At 41.3% G+C, this 19,239-nt stretch overlaps 1 protein-coding gene across 1 annotated transcript in view; it reads right to left on the bottom strand.

Annotated features, from left to right (window-relative positions):
* Positions 1-501: 501 nt before the first annotated feature.
* The window catches only part of mlip (muscular LMNA-interacting protein), a 32,912-nt gene continuing 14,174 nt past the window's right edge, over positions 502-19,239 (bottom strand). The window contains exons 11-13 of the mRNA XM_055889844.1: positions 19,102-19,230; positions 4,700-4,753; positions 502-1,510 (exon numbers count right to left, since the gene is read on the bottom strand). Coding sequence (XP_055745819.1) covers positions 1,256-1,510; positions 4,700-4,753; positions 19,102-19,230 — 438 coding nt within the window. The 3' untranslated portion in view covers positions 502-1,255. The remainder of the gene's footprint in view (positions 1,511-4,699; positions 4,754-19,101; positions 19,231-19,239) is intronic.

Genomic DNA, 19,239 nt, shown 5'->3' with positions numbered 1-19,239 from the left:
TATTGGTTATAATTTTTGGCCCCCCGACCATCCACTCAAGAAACTAGTTGATGATCCCTGCTTTAGAGATTGAAATTCTCTGTGGATGTGCGCAGTTTCGTTCGGGAATATCGAGGATTGACGGAAAAAATACACGAGGAAAAAGTATATTTAACATGCATGGTGCAATCAGAACTAAATATAGTAGCAACTATGGTCGCCACTGTAATTAACTTGATCTAGGCTTCTTGTCTGGAGAAATGTGTCCACTGTTATGTAATTAAAACTGTAATTAACTATAATTTAGTTAATTGTATGTAGTGCAAAGTATTGACAACTCTGAAGTGGAAATGGGTAGAGAGATGCTGTAAAGTAGAATAACATATACAATTTGTCAAAATGAGAAATGTTTCAATTAGTTATGTCCTGAGTCAGTACAAAGAAATCACAGGGACACACAGGTACAACACCAACACCACATAGATGTACTTGCATTATGTATAATAAAATGTTTATTCGCATGTATTAAGGTCAGTAATCAGTAATTTTTGAAAAGATGACGAAATATTTTATTCAATGTTGGAACAAACTAATTTATCCCAAAATACAAGTCAGAATGATTAAGTAATTATATCAATCACTTCAAAAAGGATTCTCTTTCATCCCAGTGGAGCATGTAGTTTCACAATCTCCAGAAAAATGTTGCATTCCATAAATGTTTATACAATAGCAAAAGCAGTTGAATTTATTGCATGCTGTCACATCTGCTAATAATGATCAGAAGTCCTCTTTGTCAATACTATAGGGAATGACTCTCTGTAACACTTTATTTGAAACGTCCGTAATAAACCATTAATAAGGCATTTATAAACTATTTATAATGCGATTACAAACAGTACTCACCATTTATTAATCATTACTCCCACATTCATAAATGTTAGCAACTATCCTGTGTTGTGTGCTTGTTCTTTTACCTGGTACTGCTGGAATGTCTACCAATGGCATGCCCATCTTTTTGTGAGAAATTACACTGGTCACTCAAAACATTGATACGGTATTTGTAAAGCTTATATAGCACTCACTTTAGATTAGGGGCTGCAAAAAGACTTCATAACTAATGATTAGTAAAAGGTTTATAAATGTGGGAGTGAAGATTAATAAATGGTTAACACACTTCATTAATGCCTTATAAATGGTTTATTACGGACACTTCAAATAAAGTGTTGCCTTAATTTCTACCCCGTTCTGTTTTGTCATCCATTTACGTCACAAAAAATTAAATGTGCGTCTCAAAGGCTTCCATCTTCACCTTGGTAAGGTTGAAAGAGGTCGCACCACCTTGCCAGGATCCATCTTTTGCAGGGTTAGCGTTCGGCTCCTCAGATTCAGTAATCAGCAGTGAGGAGATTGAGATGTTGTCTTCCTCTTCTGTTGTTAAGTTATTCTCACTGTTCATCTCTGTGTTCAAGGCCAGGTTGCCAGAGCTTATGATGCCATCTGCCCCCAGCTTTCCCAAAAGTGTGTTTTCAAGCTACAGACAAAAAATATGATGTTACTGTTGAAAAAGAGATGTCAGTGTCTGTGCCAATGAGAAAATAATTATGAGCTGTGATTTCAGTAACTCTGCAAAACTACTGAAGATGTTATAATTGAATAGTAACATTCTTGTTACAGTTTAGTCTGCAGTTGAATTTGTTCAGAATTTTTATCCTCACAACCAGCATCTTAGGACACTGCAATGTGTGGTGGTATTTACTGTCACGGACCTACGGTAATTGACAATTATAGTCATTGATTGGACAGAGCACCAATTCACCTGCTCTCACAGACCCAAATCCATTGCAAATGGAAAAGCATCGACAGAAAATAAGCAAGGACTTCCATAATTGCAGTTTTGTTAACAAAATTGTGTTGAGACGTTATATAACCATTTAATCTATTAACTCCAATCTGGTGTGAGAGCTACTGAAACACTTGTTACAGAGGACTGAAAAATACTTCTGTATTTTTTAAACCTCATGTTTTGAACTTGATGTGTCAATGTATGGTCCATATGGGCATTTTATTAAATTCTTATACGATTGACATGATATACATATGTGATGTTGTAAAACTTTTTTTGGGACCCCTCTTGGCTTGCTATTTTCAAAACTACAGGCTAAAAAGTACGCCCCATCCCACCCCCGTTCCCTCCCTGTCTCGCACCCCTGGAAGGCTCTTTCCCCAGAGATAAACAGCCGGATCACGTTCTGAGCATGTGTTACTTAAACTTTACTTTATGCACACATTGTTTTGCATAGCTGCTGATCACCCTACCCTCACTTTACGTTTCTCACTTTATCCATCGTGAATGATAATTCTTCACATTTTGCCGGTGATACATCCATTCAGCATCTGCATGCCAACCATTTGATCTCAATCAGTTTCATTGGAATATGCATTAAGATATTCTTGAATTATGTACAGTGTCGTTTTGTGAGCAAATTCAGAGCCAAACGTTCCCACGCCGTGTAGGCGGTAGGCTATGAGCCAGAGTTTGACTAAAACAACATGCCTGTCAATTGAAGTGATCAGTCTGCCACACATAGGTTACAATGTTTGTGGGCCGTAAATGTGATTTTATTAAAGGTACAACAGAGAAAGGTTGTTTATAGTTACAACAGTTTGTACAACAGACAAAGACATCTGGTCATGTGCAGGGGGAGCATGGGTGGACTGGGATAAGAATTCAGCCCTGGCATTTTATCCACATCAACCCACAGCACTGCGTGTGCCACCAACTCACTGTGACCAAATCATGGTTTCAGCGCCCCAAAATGTTACGTTTTAAGTAAGGTGACAATATATAATGAGCTCTTTCTACGTTCATAGGCAACCTTTCCGTTTTTTAAGATCCATTACCTTGGCTGTCTACCTGATGACAGTCAGAGCAGGTCTCTTTACTGATGCTGCGATTTACTTTGAATTTGAGCATGCATGACCTCAGCTCAGCCTATCAGAAAACCGGGCCGGCCCATCTTGGTAGGGCCATCTTGGTAGGGCCATCTTGGTAGGGCCGTTGCCTTCTGATCAGCCAAAAGATTTCCTGACACACCGCCCCAGGTGGTGAAGTTAGGCAACATCACCTCCTCCACACTGATCCTCAATATGGGGACCCCATTAGGGTGCGTCCTCAGTCACCTCCTCTACTCCCTGTATACTACGTCTGCGTGGCCTCACACAGGTCCAACTCCATTATCAAGTTCACTGACGACACGACAGTAGTAGGCCCGATTACCAACAATGACGAGACAGACTCCAGGGAGGAGGTAGGCACTCTGACGGTGTGGTGCCAAGTAAACAACCTCTCCCTCAATGTTAGCAAAACAAAGAAGCTGATTATGGACTTCAGGAGGAACCAGGCTGAGTACGCCCCATCTCAATCAACGGGATCGCCGTGGAGACGGTCAAAAAGTTAAAGTTCCTCGGCGTACACATCTCTGAGGAGCTGAAATGGTCAAACCAAACGGACATCATGGTGAAGAATGTACAACAGCAACTCTTTAACCTCAGGAGGCTATAGAAATTGGGCATGTCCCCGAGGGCCCTCACAGTGTTCTAGTGTTCTACAGAAGCACCATCGAGAGCATACTGTCGGGCTGCATCACAGCCTGGTACAGCAACTCCAGGCTGTACCAGGCACTACAGAGGGTGGTACACTCAGCCGAACGCACCATTGGGTGCACACTGCCCGGCCTACAGGACACCTAAAACACCAGGTGTCGCAGGAAGGCCAATAAGATCCTCAAGGACCTCAGCTACCTGAACCATGGCCTGTTCTCCCCACTTCAATCACACATTAGCATCATGGCTAAAACTAACAGACTGGCCAATAGCTTCTACCCCAGAAACATCAGGCTGCTGAATAGCTCCCAACCCCCCTACGCACTGTTGCAGCACAGAGCTTCAGAATTTCACTGTACACTGCAACTACATCTGCGACCCTATGCATATGACTAAATAAAAATCTAATCCCAAAAATTATTGATTTGTATAATAGAGAAATTGCGTAAAAATATTTGCCAGGTGGCCAATCCGCCACTGAGGGGAAGTGAGAACAGGAAAGAGGAAGCAGCAACAACCTACATTTTTTTTGCATCAAGTAGAGAATCCCTCACATGTGCAGAAGGTTCGGTTGTTTAGCTATGGGGAAGAGCAGCCACTCCGTAAAAGTAAAGAAAAACATCTGTAATGCATCTTTAAGTGAGGGAAGAAGCACTTCCAACTTTCATGATGCTATATCCTAGAAACAGTAGGTGACAACTTCAGGAAGCAAACATCAGATGAAAAAAGGAAGTAATGGCAATGCAAAGTCAATGGGGACAAGGCTGAAGGCCCTTTGTTAAAGTATTAAATAAGGTGTCTGTTAAGTGTCTGTTCAAGTCTGTCTCTGTGAAATAGTCTATTAATTGAGGTGCAAGAAAAGTAACCCAAACCACCTTGGTCCTGAGCATACAGCTGGATAAAGGAGCAATTACTGGACAAAGCACTGACATTAGCAATGCCATTAGCGTTGAATTTGTATAATGATTTTAATATATTCAGTAGTGCATTCTAAATACAAGGCTATTATGTCATAATAATACAAAGCATTCAAAAATGTCAGACTCCCCACTATGATTGCAGAATGGGTTATTTAATGCAGCGTCTCAACATAGTCTCAATAGATGTTATATGTTACCTTTTTGGACACCAGCGCCTCATTCTCATGGATTGTCACAAACGGGTGAGTAGACTTTCAGTTTTGGCATCCAGAGTAGAACCACGGACCAAGAACAGAACAACAAGATAAAGAACAAATAATGAATAAGGGGTTCATTCAAATTGAATCTCGAAATATTCAAACACAGTACTCTCATCATTGTTACCCAACAGAAATAAGTATAATGGTTACAAAGAAAAAGTAACAAAGTACTCTCAAATATGAAATACATGCTCCATGAGTATATTGGAAACACCTGTCTGGGACCTAGAAATTGGATCCATACCCTTGTTTACAGCTTGAGTCATACTTGTATTGTCACTGCTGACGTTTCTGCCTTGGGGTGACTAGGACAGTGGACACTACGCAAACTAGAACACGACTACGAATTGGGGAATTCTTAAGAGCACAAATACCCTTCAAGAGACGTTCGCCGTATCAAAACATTGGCCTCCAGTTGACTATTCTGTTTACCTGTGCCTGTACTTACAGTGGATAATTACTTTAAGAATAGTTAATGTACCTGCAGATTGACTGTAACGGTTTAGTGCTCGCTAGTGTAATGAATACGTGGCAATTTTGCTGCCTGATGTATAAAACAAGATTTATTGTCATGACTTCCACCGAAGGTGGCTCCTCTCCCTGTTCGGGCGGCGCTCGGCGGTCGTCGTCGCCGGTCTACTAGCTGCCACGATCCCTTTTCTTTTTCGTTTGGTTTTGTCTGTCTTGTGTTCACCTGTGTCTAGTTTAGGCTAATCAGTGGGGTATTTAATCTCGCCCTACACGCTAGGTTTTGTGCTGGATTGTTTGTGTATCTGTCGTATGTTTGGGTTGCGTTGCGTTTTGTTTGTTCTGTTAAACAGGTGTTTTCACGGGACTGTTTTCCCGCACGTTAGTTTAGTCAGAGGAGTGGTTTCCTCCGTGTTCGACTGGACTGCGTTCCTGTTTCTTAGTGGCTGCTGTTGTGGTCTCCTGCGCCTGACTCCACACCCACCTCTCCTAGGGAGAATCTGACATTTATTCAATAAATTAAAAACAAAGCGTGCCACAAATAACAATGAACACAACCCATGACAAAAAGGATCTCAGTGTGACTGGTCTATAATAAAGACCAAAAATATTGCCAGACCCAGTGGGCAAAATGTGGAAAACAATACTTGAATTGATATCAAACATGAAAAACCAACTCTTTGTATTTGCATCACTCTGCCTGCTGCTTGATCCAAAGAGACTCACAAATTGTATTTTGTGACAAATGGGAAAACTGTGTGTGTGCCATGGAATACTCAAACCCAAACGAAACAAAGGGGGGAAAAAATTGTAATGAACGTCAAAACCATAAGTGACTACCTTGAAATGTCAAATCAGAGGAGAAACTTTTGTGACAGAATCCTCTCAATGTCTATATACAGTATATTCGGAAAGTATTCAGACCCCTTAACTTTTTCCTAATTTTGTTACATTACAGCCAATCTACCCACAAACCCCATAATGACAAAGTGAAAACAGGTTTTATTAAAAATAAAAAACTTTTTACATAAGAATTCAGACCCTTTGCTATGAGACTCAACATTGAGGTCAGGTGCATCCTGTTTCCATTGATCATCCTTCAGATGTTTCTACAACTACCAGTGGTAAATTCAATTGATTGGACATGATTTGGAAAGGCACACACCTGTCTATATAAGGTCCCACAGTTGACAGTGCATGTCAGAGCAAAAACCAAGCCATGAGGTCGAAAGAATTGTCCGTAGAGTTACAAGACAGGATTGTGTCGAGGCACAGATCTGGGGAAGGGTAGCAAAACATTTCTGCAACATTGAAGGTCCCCAAGAACACGATAGCCTCCATCATTCTTAAATGGAAGAAGTTTGGAACGACCAAGACTCGTTCTAGAGCTGTCCTCCAGGCCAAACTGAGCAACTGGGGGTGAAGGGCCATGGTCAGGGAGGTGACCAAGAACCCGATGGTCACTCTGACAGAGCTCAAGACTTCATCTGTGGAGATGGGAGAACTTTCCAGAAAGACAACCATCTCTGCAGCACTCCACCTCCACAGCACAGGCCTTTATGGTAGTGGCCAGATGGAAGACAATCATCAGTAAAAGGCACACGACAGCCTGCTTTGAGTTTGTCAAAAGGCACCTAAAGTCTCTCAGACGATGAAAAACAAGATTATCTAGTCTGATGGGACCTGAATGCCTGGGCGGCAACGTAGCCTAGTGGTTAGAGCGTTGGACTAGTAACCGAAAGGATGCAAGATTGAATCCTCGAGCTGACAAGGTACAAATCTGTTGTTCTGACCCTGAACAAGGCAGTTAACCCACTGTTCCTAGGCTACCATTGAAAATAAGAATTTTTTCTTAACTGACTTGCCTAGTAAAATGAAGGTAAAAATAAAATGCTAAGTGTCACGTCTGGAGGAAACCTGGCACCATCCCTACAGTGAAGCATGGTGGTGGCAACATTATGCTGTGGGGATTTTTTTCAGAGGCAGGGACTGGGAGACTAGTCAGGATTGAGGCAAAGATGAATGGAGCAAAGTACAGAGAGATCCTTTATGAAAACCTGCTTCAGAGCGCTCAGGTCCTCAGACTGGGGGCGAAGGTTCACCTTCCAACAGCACAACGACCCTAAGATCACAGCCAAGACAATGCCGGAGTGGCTTCAGAACAATTCTCTTAATGTCCTTGAGTGGGCCAGCCAGCTCGGATTTGTACCTGGTCTAACATCTCTGGAGTGACCTGAAAATAGCTGTCCAGCAAAGCACCCCATCCAACCTAACAGAGCTAGAGAGGATCTGAAGAGAATATTAGGCTTTTAGATTTGTGTGTATTCGGTAGTTATTGGGGAACTGTTAGATTACTTGTTAGATGATACTGCACTGTCGGGAACCAGAAGCACAAGCATTTCGCTACACTTGTATTAACATCTGTATGTGACCATGTGTATGTGACATATACAATTTGATTTGATTTGAAACCTGGGAGAAACTCCCCAATTACAGGTGTACTGTAATTTTCTTGTAGCGTCATACCCAAGAAGACTGTGCTTCAACAAAGTACTGAGTAAAGGGTCTCAATACTTATGTAAATGTGATATTTCAGTGTTTTTATTTTTGCTTTGTCATTATTGGTTATTTTGTGTAGATTGATAACAATTTAATACATTTTAGAATAAGGCTGTAACCTAACAAAATGTGGAAAAAGTCAAGGGGTCTGAATACTTTCCGAAGGCACTATATATAAACTCCATACTACGTTTCATGTTTTGTGTTAGACTGCATTCTCTGAAATGATCCAGTCTGTTTAGACTTTGTTTGCAGTTGGCATTTCTTGATGACAGTCTTGCTTTGTGTCCAAGCCTCCTAGATTGAAAACAGTGTTTATTGTGTCAGTATTTGACATTTCAAAACCATCCCTGATGTTTTCAGAGAGACAAAATATACTTGGAAGTGCTCACTGTCATGACATCTCCCTCTGATATTGTGATTGTTTTCTCACTGTCTGGAGGCTGAAAAGATTTGGCATGGGTCCCCAGATCCTCAAAAGGTTTTACAGCGGCACCATTGAGAGCATCCTGACGGGTTGCATCACTGCCTGGTATGGCAACTGCTCTGCCTCCGACCGCAAGGCACTACAGAGGGTAGTTCGTACGGCCCAGTACATCACCGGAGCCAAGCTTCCTGCCATACAGGACCTCTATACCAGGTGGTGTCACAGGAAGGCCCTAAAAATTGTCAAAGACTCCAGCCACACTAGTCATAGACTGTTCTCTTTGCTACCGCACGGCAAGCGGTACCAGAGCGCCAAGTCTAGGTCCAAGAGGCTTCTAAACAGATTCTACCCCTAAGCCATAAGACTCCTGAACAGCTAATCAAATGGCTACCCAGACTATTTGCATTGCCCCCCCACGCTGCCCTTACTCTCTGTTATTATCTATGCATAGTCACTTTAATAACTCTACCTACATGTGCATAATTACCTCAATTACCTTGACACCGGTGCCCCCCGCACATTAACAAGTTGACACTGAACCAGTACACCCTGTATATAGCTCCATTATTGTTATTTACTGCTGTTCTTTAATTATTTGTTATTCTTCTCTCAAACCTTTTAGCGATTTTCTTAAAACTGCATTGTTGGTTTAGGGCTTGTAAGTAAGCATTTCACTGTAAGGTCTACACCTGTTGTAATAACATTTGATTTGATTTGATTTTGTGGGTTTTCATGCTGACTTTGATACAACATTGCTCAGATCGAAACAAATATCTACTTCAGACATTTTAGTCAGCTTTATAAAATAGTTGGTTCTATTAGTTTTAACATGATCATTTTAGATATACATGGTAGGAAGACCTAGTTGTACTTGTGGCTTCCTATACATATATTCACAGCTCATAAATAAGAAATTAAATAATTACTCTTAATTGCTAATAACTATAAAGTATGGTCCTTCCTTCCTGGATTTATACACTCTAACCTTGTGTTCTGACTTCCATATTGTTGCTACGCTACCATTTAATGTGAAAAAAAGTGTAAAATAAGACCATGTTATATGTTAACCTTAACTACGAGTTGAGTGTTTGAAAGCTTTTAGTGCTTTGAATTAGATGGAGATGGGATGGGAGAAGAGATTGGACACACTGGGGATTAGAAATTGAATGTGAGAGAGTGGCTCTGACAGGAATTCTCAAGGTAACAACAGTGGGAGATCAAAATGAAGGAATGCAAAGTTATTAAGATGGACTGATGCAGACTCCGGTCACTTTATTAGGTCTGGTTAACAGCTGACAAGTGTTACAAAACCGTCTTCATATATGTGCCAAAATGACTGAAGAAGAGATGATGTATACATTTGGTTATGTCATACCAGTAGTTGGTTTTCTTTGTATTGTTCAGTTGGCAATCATTCATAGTCCACCAGAAGTATACAAACATATACGTGTGGTTGTCCCCATGCGTGTGCATGAAGGAAAGCCGTGAGGCGAGTGTGAAATTGCTTTTGCCTAGCTACTGCACCCACTTAAGGTCCGGTTTCTGAAGCAATCATCTGTAATTATGGCACTGTTTCAAGTGGTTAGTTTTGTCTGCCAGCTGCCTACGATTGAGTACATTACAGATGTAAGATCTTAATTTGAGCCAGTTCGCTACAGCAGGAAAATACTCCTGCAGCAACAGGAAATATGAATTGTTATGTGGATTATAGCTAATTGTAAAAAAAGTGTAGGGGTTGATACCTTTTCCGTTAGGGCAAATCAAGTCTGCAATTTTAAAGTGTCATGTTTTGTCATTTGATTATCATGTCTTGTCCCTGTGCTTCCCTTCCATTTGTCTCCCTCTGCTGGTCTTAGTAGGTTCTTTCCCTCTTTCTATCCCTCTCTCTTCCCCTCCCTCTCTTCCTCTCTCGCTCGCTCTCTATCGTTCCGTTCCTGCTCCCAGCTGTTCCTCATTCTCCTAACTACCTCATTTAATCTTTCACACCTGTCCCCTATTTTGCCCTCTGATTAGAGTTCCTATTTCTCCCTCTGTTTTCCGCTTCTGTCCTTGTCGGATCTTTGTTTGATGTTTGCTGTTCTGTGTCCTGGTTCCGCCCTGTTGTGTTTTTGCCTTCATCAGATGCTGCGTGTGAGCAGGTGTCATCTAAGATATATCCAGGAGTACCGTTTTGTTTAAGACTGGAATAAAGACTCTGTTTTTGTTAAGTCGCTTTTGGGTCCTCATTCACCAGCATAACATAAAGTGGAAATTACAAACTTTAGAAGCCTTTTTAATGCTGGACTGCACTAAAAGTTTGGATTTCTTAGCAAAAAAAATAGTGATCAAATTAAGATCCTACATCTATAGGTGAGGTTTTCCCAATGACAAGAGACGGATAGCGTTCGGTCCCCATCTCCTTCCACTCCTCAGCCATATACTGTGATACAGCCATATAGTGTGATAAATCTCTATCCCAATCGTTTGGTTTTATCCTTCTTATACAAGCTTTTTAATAGACCGACACCAACCAAGTTGTCCTGATGACTGAATGACAAGCTCTCCATTACAACAGGATGGTTTGACTGGATATGGTTTGATTTGAAGCTGGATGAAGCTCAAACGTTGCACCATAATGATGCCTGTTGTGATGTGAATACCTGCTGTTTGTGTTGGGAGTTGAGCCAAGAAAGTTTGAGATTCTATCATTTCCCCAAGCAGACACCTATCGTCTCACAGCAGATCTACAAAGTGTCACCCAATGGGAGTGCTCTACATAATTAGACATGAAACAGAACGTTTCCTGACTTTGTTGTAGGTAAGTCTTGACTGGATTAAAGGTTGTGAATAAAGGACTTAAATCCATCCATCTTTGATTGGCATTACTATCGATATATATACACTGCTCAAAAAAATAAAGGGAACACTTAAACAACACAATGTAACTCCAAGTCAATCACACTTCTGTGAAATCAAACTGTCCACTTAGGAAGCAACACTGATTGACAATAAATTTCACATGCTGTTGTGCAAATGGAATAGACAAAAGGTGGAAATTATAGGCAATTAGCAAGACACCCCCCAAAACAGGAGTGATTCTGCAGGTGGTGACCACAGACCACTTCTCAGTTCCTATGCTTCCTGGCTGATGTTTTGTCACTTTTGAATGCTGGCGGTGCTCTCACTCTAGTGGTAGCATGAGACGGCGTCTACAACCCACACAAGTGGCTCAGGTAGTGCAGTTCATCCAGGATGGCACATCAATGCGAGCTGTGGCAAAAAGGTTTGCTGTGTCTGTCAGCGTAGTGTCCAGAGCATGCAGGCACTACCAGGAGACAGGCCAGTACATCAGGAGACGTGGAGGAGGCCGTAGGAGGGCAACAACCCAGCAGCAGGACCGCTACCTACGCCTTAGTGCAAGGAGGTGCACTGCCAGCGCCCTGCAAAATGACCTCCAGCAGGCCACAAATGTGCATGTGTCTGCTCAAACGGTCAGAAACAGACTCCATGAGGGTGGTATGAGGGCCCGACGTCCACAGGTGGGGGTTGTGCTTACAGCCCAACACCGTGCAGGACATTTGGCATTTGCTAGAGAACACCAAGATTGGCAAATTCGCCACTGGCGCCCTGTGCTCTTCACAGATGAAAGCAGGTTCACACTGAGCACATGAGCACATGTGACAGACGTGACAGAGTCTGGAGACGCCGTGGAGAACGTTCTGCTGCCTGCAACATCCTCCAGCATGACCGGTTTGGCGATGGGTCAGTCATGGTGTGGGGTGGCATTTCTTTGTGGGGCTGCACAGCCCTCCATGTGCTCGCCAGAGGTAGCCTGACTGCCATTAGGTACCGTGATGAGATCCTCAGACCCCTTGTGAGACCATATGCTGACACATGCACATTTGTGGCCTGCTGGAGGTCATTTTGCAGGGCTCTGGCAGTGCACTTCCTTGCACTAAGGCGGAGGTACCGGTCCTGCTGCTGGGTTGTTGCCCTCCTACGGCCTCCTCCACGTCTCCTGATGTACTGGCCTGTCTCCTGGTAGCGCCTGCATGCTCTGGACACTACGCTGACAGACACAGCAAACCTTTTTGCCACAGCTCGCATTGATGTGCCATCCTGGATGAACTGCACTACCTGAGCCACTTGTGTGGGTTGTAGACGCCGTCTCATGCTACCACTAGAGTGAGAGCACCGCCAGCATTCAAAAGTGACCAAAACATCAGCCAGGAAGCATAGGAACTGAGATGTGGTCTGTGGTCACCACCTGCAGAATCACTCCTGTTTTGGGGGGTGTCTTGCTAATTGCCTATAATTTCCACCTTTTGTCTATTCCATTTGCACAACAGCATTTGAAATTTATTGTCAATCAGTGTTGCTTCCTAAGTGGACAGTTTGATTTCACAGAAGTGTGATTGACTTGGAGTTACATTGTGTTGTTTAAGTGTTCCCTTTATTTTTTTGAGCAGTGTATATATTTACACAACGTGTGGGTCTAATCCTGAATGCATTCTAGCCGGTGTCAATTACACAAGTTACCACCGGCTAAATCCACGACATTAAAATGCCTATTTACTCTGTTCCGTCTGACTGCGCAATCCAATATCTCATTAGCCCAGCCAGGCAATTTATGAATTTGATCTCCATTATAAAAAACATCTAGACATTATGTCAAAGTTCTTGTAGACTAACATTAAGTTTTCAACAGCGGAGATTTATATAAATATTACTGTCTGTCTCTCCGACATTTTCCACATTGTTTCAATATTCAAATTCGATCTCCAGTTGTCCCATAGTAATGAACGTGTCGGAGGTCAGGATGAGACAGACAGATATGCAGCTTTTCTCCATCATGTTTATGTATATATATATATATATAAATATATATATATATATATATATATATATATATATATATATATATATATATATATAAAGCGCAGCTAGTTTTCCAGCTTCAGTTTTGAAGTGATTTTGTTAGCTGTGTTGTTGGCTAGCTCTTGAACAACAGTGTCCTGATGAGAGAGGACATTTTCTATGCCAGGTGAAATCTGCATCATTAGCTCATTGTTATGGATGTATACAAATAAATGTCGCTAGAAAACAAATTAAGCAAATGCAGCTACTTCGTTTTTATTCTGGCTGCACTGTTTGATGTGACTGTAAGTTAGCCATAGTTGGCTAGCTAGCAAGCAAGAGATAAGAATATTGCCAGTCAATATGGCAATGGAACCGATAGAACAAACAACCAGCCGGCTTGGGTAGCAACCCAAGATTTGTGTTAGGACTATATCTTGTGGAAGGATGAAATAGTATGAATAAATTCATCAAAATAACGTTTTTAATGAAAATATGTAAATCATTATTTTAATATGTTGGTAATCCATTGTATAAAAGTGATAATGCCCTCGAAGCCGGTGTTTGGACCTCGAAGCCAGTGTTTGGAGTTTGTCTCGGGCCTAACAACCTCCATGCCAATATCCTTCAAACACCGGCTTAGAGGGCATTATCACTTACAGAAAATATACACATATGAAGAGTTTATAACCAAAACGCTATATCCCTACATTTTTCACATTTATGTTTTTTCATCAGAAATGGTTGATTATGGGTTATGGGTGTGTTAAATATGACTATCCTCTGATTTTTTTATTCATAGATTCTGGATGTGTAAGAACTTTTTTGTTGTTGTTGCAAAACACCAAGTATCCATTGTTTAGCTGGAATGGAATGTTGGTACTCCGTATATTTGACTGTGATATGTGGTTCTCACCTAGCTATCTTAAGATGAATCGCTCTGGGTTGACCCGTGTATTTATCTTTATGTACACTCACAAGACTCTACACACTCACGCACACTGATACTCCAACACACGCACGCACGCACACACACACACTTAATTTGCATCCACACACAACATGCACAAACATTTATACTGACAGGGGTGGGAAAACCCCTGTCTTGAGGGCCACATCGGGATTTTGAAATTCAACGGAGGGCCGCATATTTTAGGGGACAAATTGTTTGTTAAAACCAATTTGCGAGTGGCGCAGCGGACTAAGGCCCTGCATCGCAGTGCCTGAGGTGTCACTACAGACCCGGGTTTTATCCCAGGCTGTGTCAAAACTGGCCGTGAATGGGAGACCCATGAGGCGGCGCACAATTGGCCCAGCGTTGTCTGGGTTAGGAGAGGGTTTGGCAGGCCGAGATTTCCTTGTCCCATCGTGCTCTAGCAACTCCTGTGGCGGGCCAGGGGCATGCGCTGACACTGTCGCCAGGCGTTCAGTGTTTCCTCTGACACATTGGTGAGGCTGGCCTCTGGGTTAAGCGGGCATTGTGTCAAGAAGCAGTGCAGCTTGGCTGGGTCGTGTTTCGGGAGGATGTACGGCTCTCGAACTTCGCCTCTCCCGAGTCCGTACGGGAGTTGCAGCGATGGGACAAGATTGTAACTACCAATTGGATACCACGAAATTGGAGAGAAAAATGTGGTAAAAAGTCAAAAATGTCTCGTAGGCCGGATTGCAGTGCCCGGCGGGCAGTAATTTCCCCTCCCCCTTACACAAGCACACATACAGCCATATACTGTTGAAGTTGGAAGTTTACATGCACTTTGGTTGGAGTCATTAAAACTCGTTTTTCAAACACTCCACAAATTTCTTGTTAACAAACTATAGTTTTGGCAAGTAGGTTAGGACATCTACTTTGTGCATGACACAAGTAATTGTCCCAACAATTGTTAACAGACAAATTATTTTACTTATAATTCACTGTATCACAATTCCAGTGGGTCAGATGTTTACACACACTAAGTTTACTGTGCCTTTACACAGCTTGGAAAATTCCAGAAAATGATGTCATGGCTTTAGAGGCTTCTGATAGGCTAATTCACATCATTTGAGTGAATTGGAGGTGTCCCTGTGGATGTATTTCAAGGCCTACCTTCAAACTCAGTGCCTCCTCAGAAAATAAATTGTAGACCTCCACAAGTCTGGTTCATCCTTGGGAGCAATTTCCAAATGCCTGAGGTACCACGTTCATCTGTACAAACAATAGTACGCAAGTATAAACACCATGGGACCACGCAGCCGTCATACCGCTCAGGAAGGAGATGCGTTCTGTCTCCTAGAGATGAACGTAGTTTGGTGCGAAAAGTGCAAACCAATCCCAGATCAACAGCAAAGGACCTTGTGAAGATGCTGAGGGAAACAGGTACAAAAGTATCTATATCCACAGTAAAACGAGTCCAATATCAACATAACCTGAAAGGCCGCTCAGCAAGGAAGAAGCCACTGCTCCAAAACCCGCATAAAAAAGCCAGACTGCAGATCATACTTTTTGGAGAAATGTCCTCTGGTCTGATGAAACAAAAATAGAACTGTTTGGCCATAATGACCATCGTTATGTTTGAAGGAAAAAAGGGGATGCTTGCAAGCCGAAGAACACCATCCCAACCGTGAAGCACAGGGGTGGCAGCATGTTGTGGGGGTGCTTTTCTACAGGAGGCACTGGTGCACTTCACAAAATAGATACCATCATGAGGATGGAAAATGATGTGGACATCAGTCAGGAAGTTAAAGCTTGGTCGCAAATCTGTCCTCCAAATGGACAATGACCCCAAGTATACTTCCAAAATTGTGGCAAAATTGCTTAAGGACAACAAAGTCAAGGTGTTGGAGTGGCCATCACAAAGCCCTGACCTCAACCCTATAGACAATTTGTGGGCAGAACTGAAAAGGCGTGTGCGAGCATGGAGGCCTACAAACCTGACTCAGTTACACCAGCTCTGTCAGGAGGAATGGGCCAAAATTCAACCAACTTATTGTGGAAAGTTTGTGGGAGGCTACCCGAAACGTTTGACCCAAGTTAAGCAATTTAAAGGCAATGCTACCAAATACTAATTGAGTGTATGTAAACTTCTGACCCACTGGGAATGTGATGAAAGAAATTAAAGCTGAAATAAAACATTCTCTATACTATTATTCTGACATTTCACATTCTTAAAATAAAGTGGTGATCCTAACTGACATAAGACATGGAATTTTTCCTAGGATTAAATGTCAGGAATTGTGAAAAACTGAGTTTAAATGTGTTTGGCTAAGGTGTATGTAAACTTCCGACTTCAACTGTACATTGCTGCTACTCTGTTTACCACACAGTATATCCTGTTGTCTAGTCACCTTAACCCTATACCTATCTATCACTATTACTCCAGTATCGCTGTAGATTATAAATATGGATTTGGAAATGACCCTGTATATAGCTTCTTACTTCTCGTGTTCTTACTATTTCTTTTATTTCTTGTCCTTTTGTTCTACCTTGTGTTATTTTTAGTGCTACATTGATATTGATTACTGCATTGTTGGGTTTAGAGCTTGCAAGAAAGGCATTTCACTGTACTTGTGTACGCGACATTAAAACTTGAAAGTAAGACCATCTGCTAAATGACTAAAATGTCAAATGTAAATGTCTTACATACAGATCTCATATTGATGCATTACATTTTTTGTGTGACTATTTTTTAAATGTTGAAGTATCATTTGTACAGTTCTTTATTAAAAAAGGTTTTATTTTGTTACATTTGACTGTAAAACCCAGCAGCGCTATTTATCCCTCTGAGAGTAAGGTGGATATATGGCGTTTTGCAAAAAAATATGATCTGAAATGAATCAAGTGATATATTTAAAAAAAATACATGTCTGTCATTGAACACCATGCCATAACTAGATAGTGAAAAAACAAACCAATCTCTTTCATATTTTCTTTAAAGAAAAGCTCAATTACCAACATTTCTGAAAATGGATATGCAGTGCTTTTGGAAAGTATTCAGACCCCTTGATTTTTTTCCACATTTTGTTAGGTTACATCCTTGTTCTAAAATGGATTAAATCGTCCTGTCCCCCCATCAATCTACACACAATAACCCATAATGACAAAGGAAAAACAGGTTTTTATAAATGTTTGCTAATTTATTAAAAATAAACAACTGAAATATCAAATTTACATAAGTATTCAGACCCTTTACTCAGTACTTTGTTGAAATCCTTTGGTAGCATTACAGCCTTGAGTCTTCTTGGGTATGACACTACAAGCTTGGCACACCTGTATTTTGGGAGTTTCTCCCATTCTTCACTGCAGATCCTCTTAAGCTCTGTCAGGTTGGATGGGGAGCGTTGCTACACAGCTATTTTGAGGTCTCTCCAGAGATGTTCAATCGGTTAAAATCCGGGCTCTGGCTGGGCCACTCAACGACATTCAGAGACTTGTCCCGAAGCCGCTCGTGCATTATCTTGGCTGTGTGCTTAGGGTCATTGTCCTGTTGGCACTTTATAGTGTTTTGGAAATAAACTCTTCATATGTACTTAATAGGAACATAAAACGTTTGTCAGTAGGAGCTTACATAATGTGACATTGTATTGGAGAATCACCCACAAACTCACTTTTCTTTTGAGTCAAATTATTGATACAGTACCAGTCAAAAATGTGGACACACCTACTTATTCAAGGGTATTTCTTTATTTTTACTATTTTCTACAGGTATGTCTCACTGGTCATCCCCAAAGCCAACACCTCTTTTGGCCTCCTTTCCTTCCTGTTCTCTGCTGCCAATGACTGGAACAAATTGCAAAAATCGCTGAAACTGGAGACTTATATTTCACTCACTAACTTTAAACATCAGCTATCTGAGCAGCTAAACGATCCCTGCAGCTGTACATAGCCCATCTAATCTACCTACCTCATCACCATATTGTTTTTATTAACTTTTCTGCTCTTTTGCACACCAGTATTTCTACTTGCACATCACCATCTGCTCATCTATCACTCCAGTGTTAATTTGCTAAATTGAAATTATTTCGCTACTATGGCCTATTTATTGCCTTACCTCCTTACCGCCATTTGCACACACTGTATATAGACTTTCTTTTTTTTCTATTGTGTTATTGACTGTACGTTTGTTTATTCCATGTGTAACTCTGTGTTGTTGTTTCTGTCGCACTGCTTTGCTTTTTCTTGGCCAGGTCGCAGTTGTAAATAAGAACTTTTTCTCAACTAGCTTAACTGGTTAAATAAAGGTGAAATAAAAATATACATAATTAAACATTGTATAATAATAGTGAGACATCAAAACTATGAAATAACACTTATGGAATCATGTAGTAACCAATATTTTGATTTGTTTAACACTTTCTTTGGTTACTACATGATTGCATATGTGTTATTTCATAGTTTAGAAAAACCCCTGAATGAGTAGGTGTGTCCAAACTTTTGTTTGCAGTAACTTTTTTGTTATCCCAAACGGACGTGGCAGTTTCAGTATTAAGGATTCCGACTAACACATCGCCTAAAATTGTCATGGGCGGGATGTGTTGAAGCTGCTAATAAAGAACCGTAGTGCTGTTGTATGACCAATTATTGTTACAAATTATTGCTATTGTTTTTGTCTTTGTTTTTCTCAATGTTTGTTTTTATTTGTCTATTTTGAATTTTTATTTTATGATGTCTTGGTATGATGCCTTGGTGGGGAGGGAGGAAGGGACGGGGTGGGTGGGAACGAGGGACGGAAGCGGTGGGGTGGGTGGGGCTTTAAAGGACTGGGTGTGTTGTACTGTTTCAATGTCTCTGTTCCAATGTCTGAAAATCTACAAATTAAAAAAGGAGAAAAAAAGGAAAGCCTCTAAAGTAAACTTTACAAGTAAACAGAGACTTAAGCAGAAGTTCTACACTAAACCCACTTTCCCATTTGTGTATGTCAAGTATGCTATTTGGAAACAGTGATGTCTAAGTGCTGGTTACTATGCATACTCTGAATGAATCAGGCAATCCCATAAGATAAACTTAGTTGTTTTCAACACACACGTGTTCTGAGGTAACCTAATACCAAGGTATTGTGGGTTAACCTATGCCTACCTTGTTCTGGTCATTGACAGTCAACTCGTCCAGATATTGCTTGAAGGGGTTTGGATGAAATGCTTCATCATAATTTTCCTCTGTCAATCTTGGGATTATATTGGCAGGTCGAATTACGCCAGGCTTGGTCTGTAAGGT

This window comes from Salvelinus fontinalis, chromosome 30 (genome assembly GCF_029448725.1).
Source record: "Salvelinus fontinalis isolate EN_2023a chromosome 30, ASM2944872v1, whole genome shotgun sequence".
Classification (NCBI taxonomy): Eukaryota; Metazoa; Chordata; class Actinopteri; order Salmoniformes; family Salmonidae; genus Salvelinus; species Salvelinus fontinalis.
Note: the sequence above shows the minus strand (reverse complement) of the source record. Positions and strands in the feature narration are given on the sequence as shown.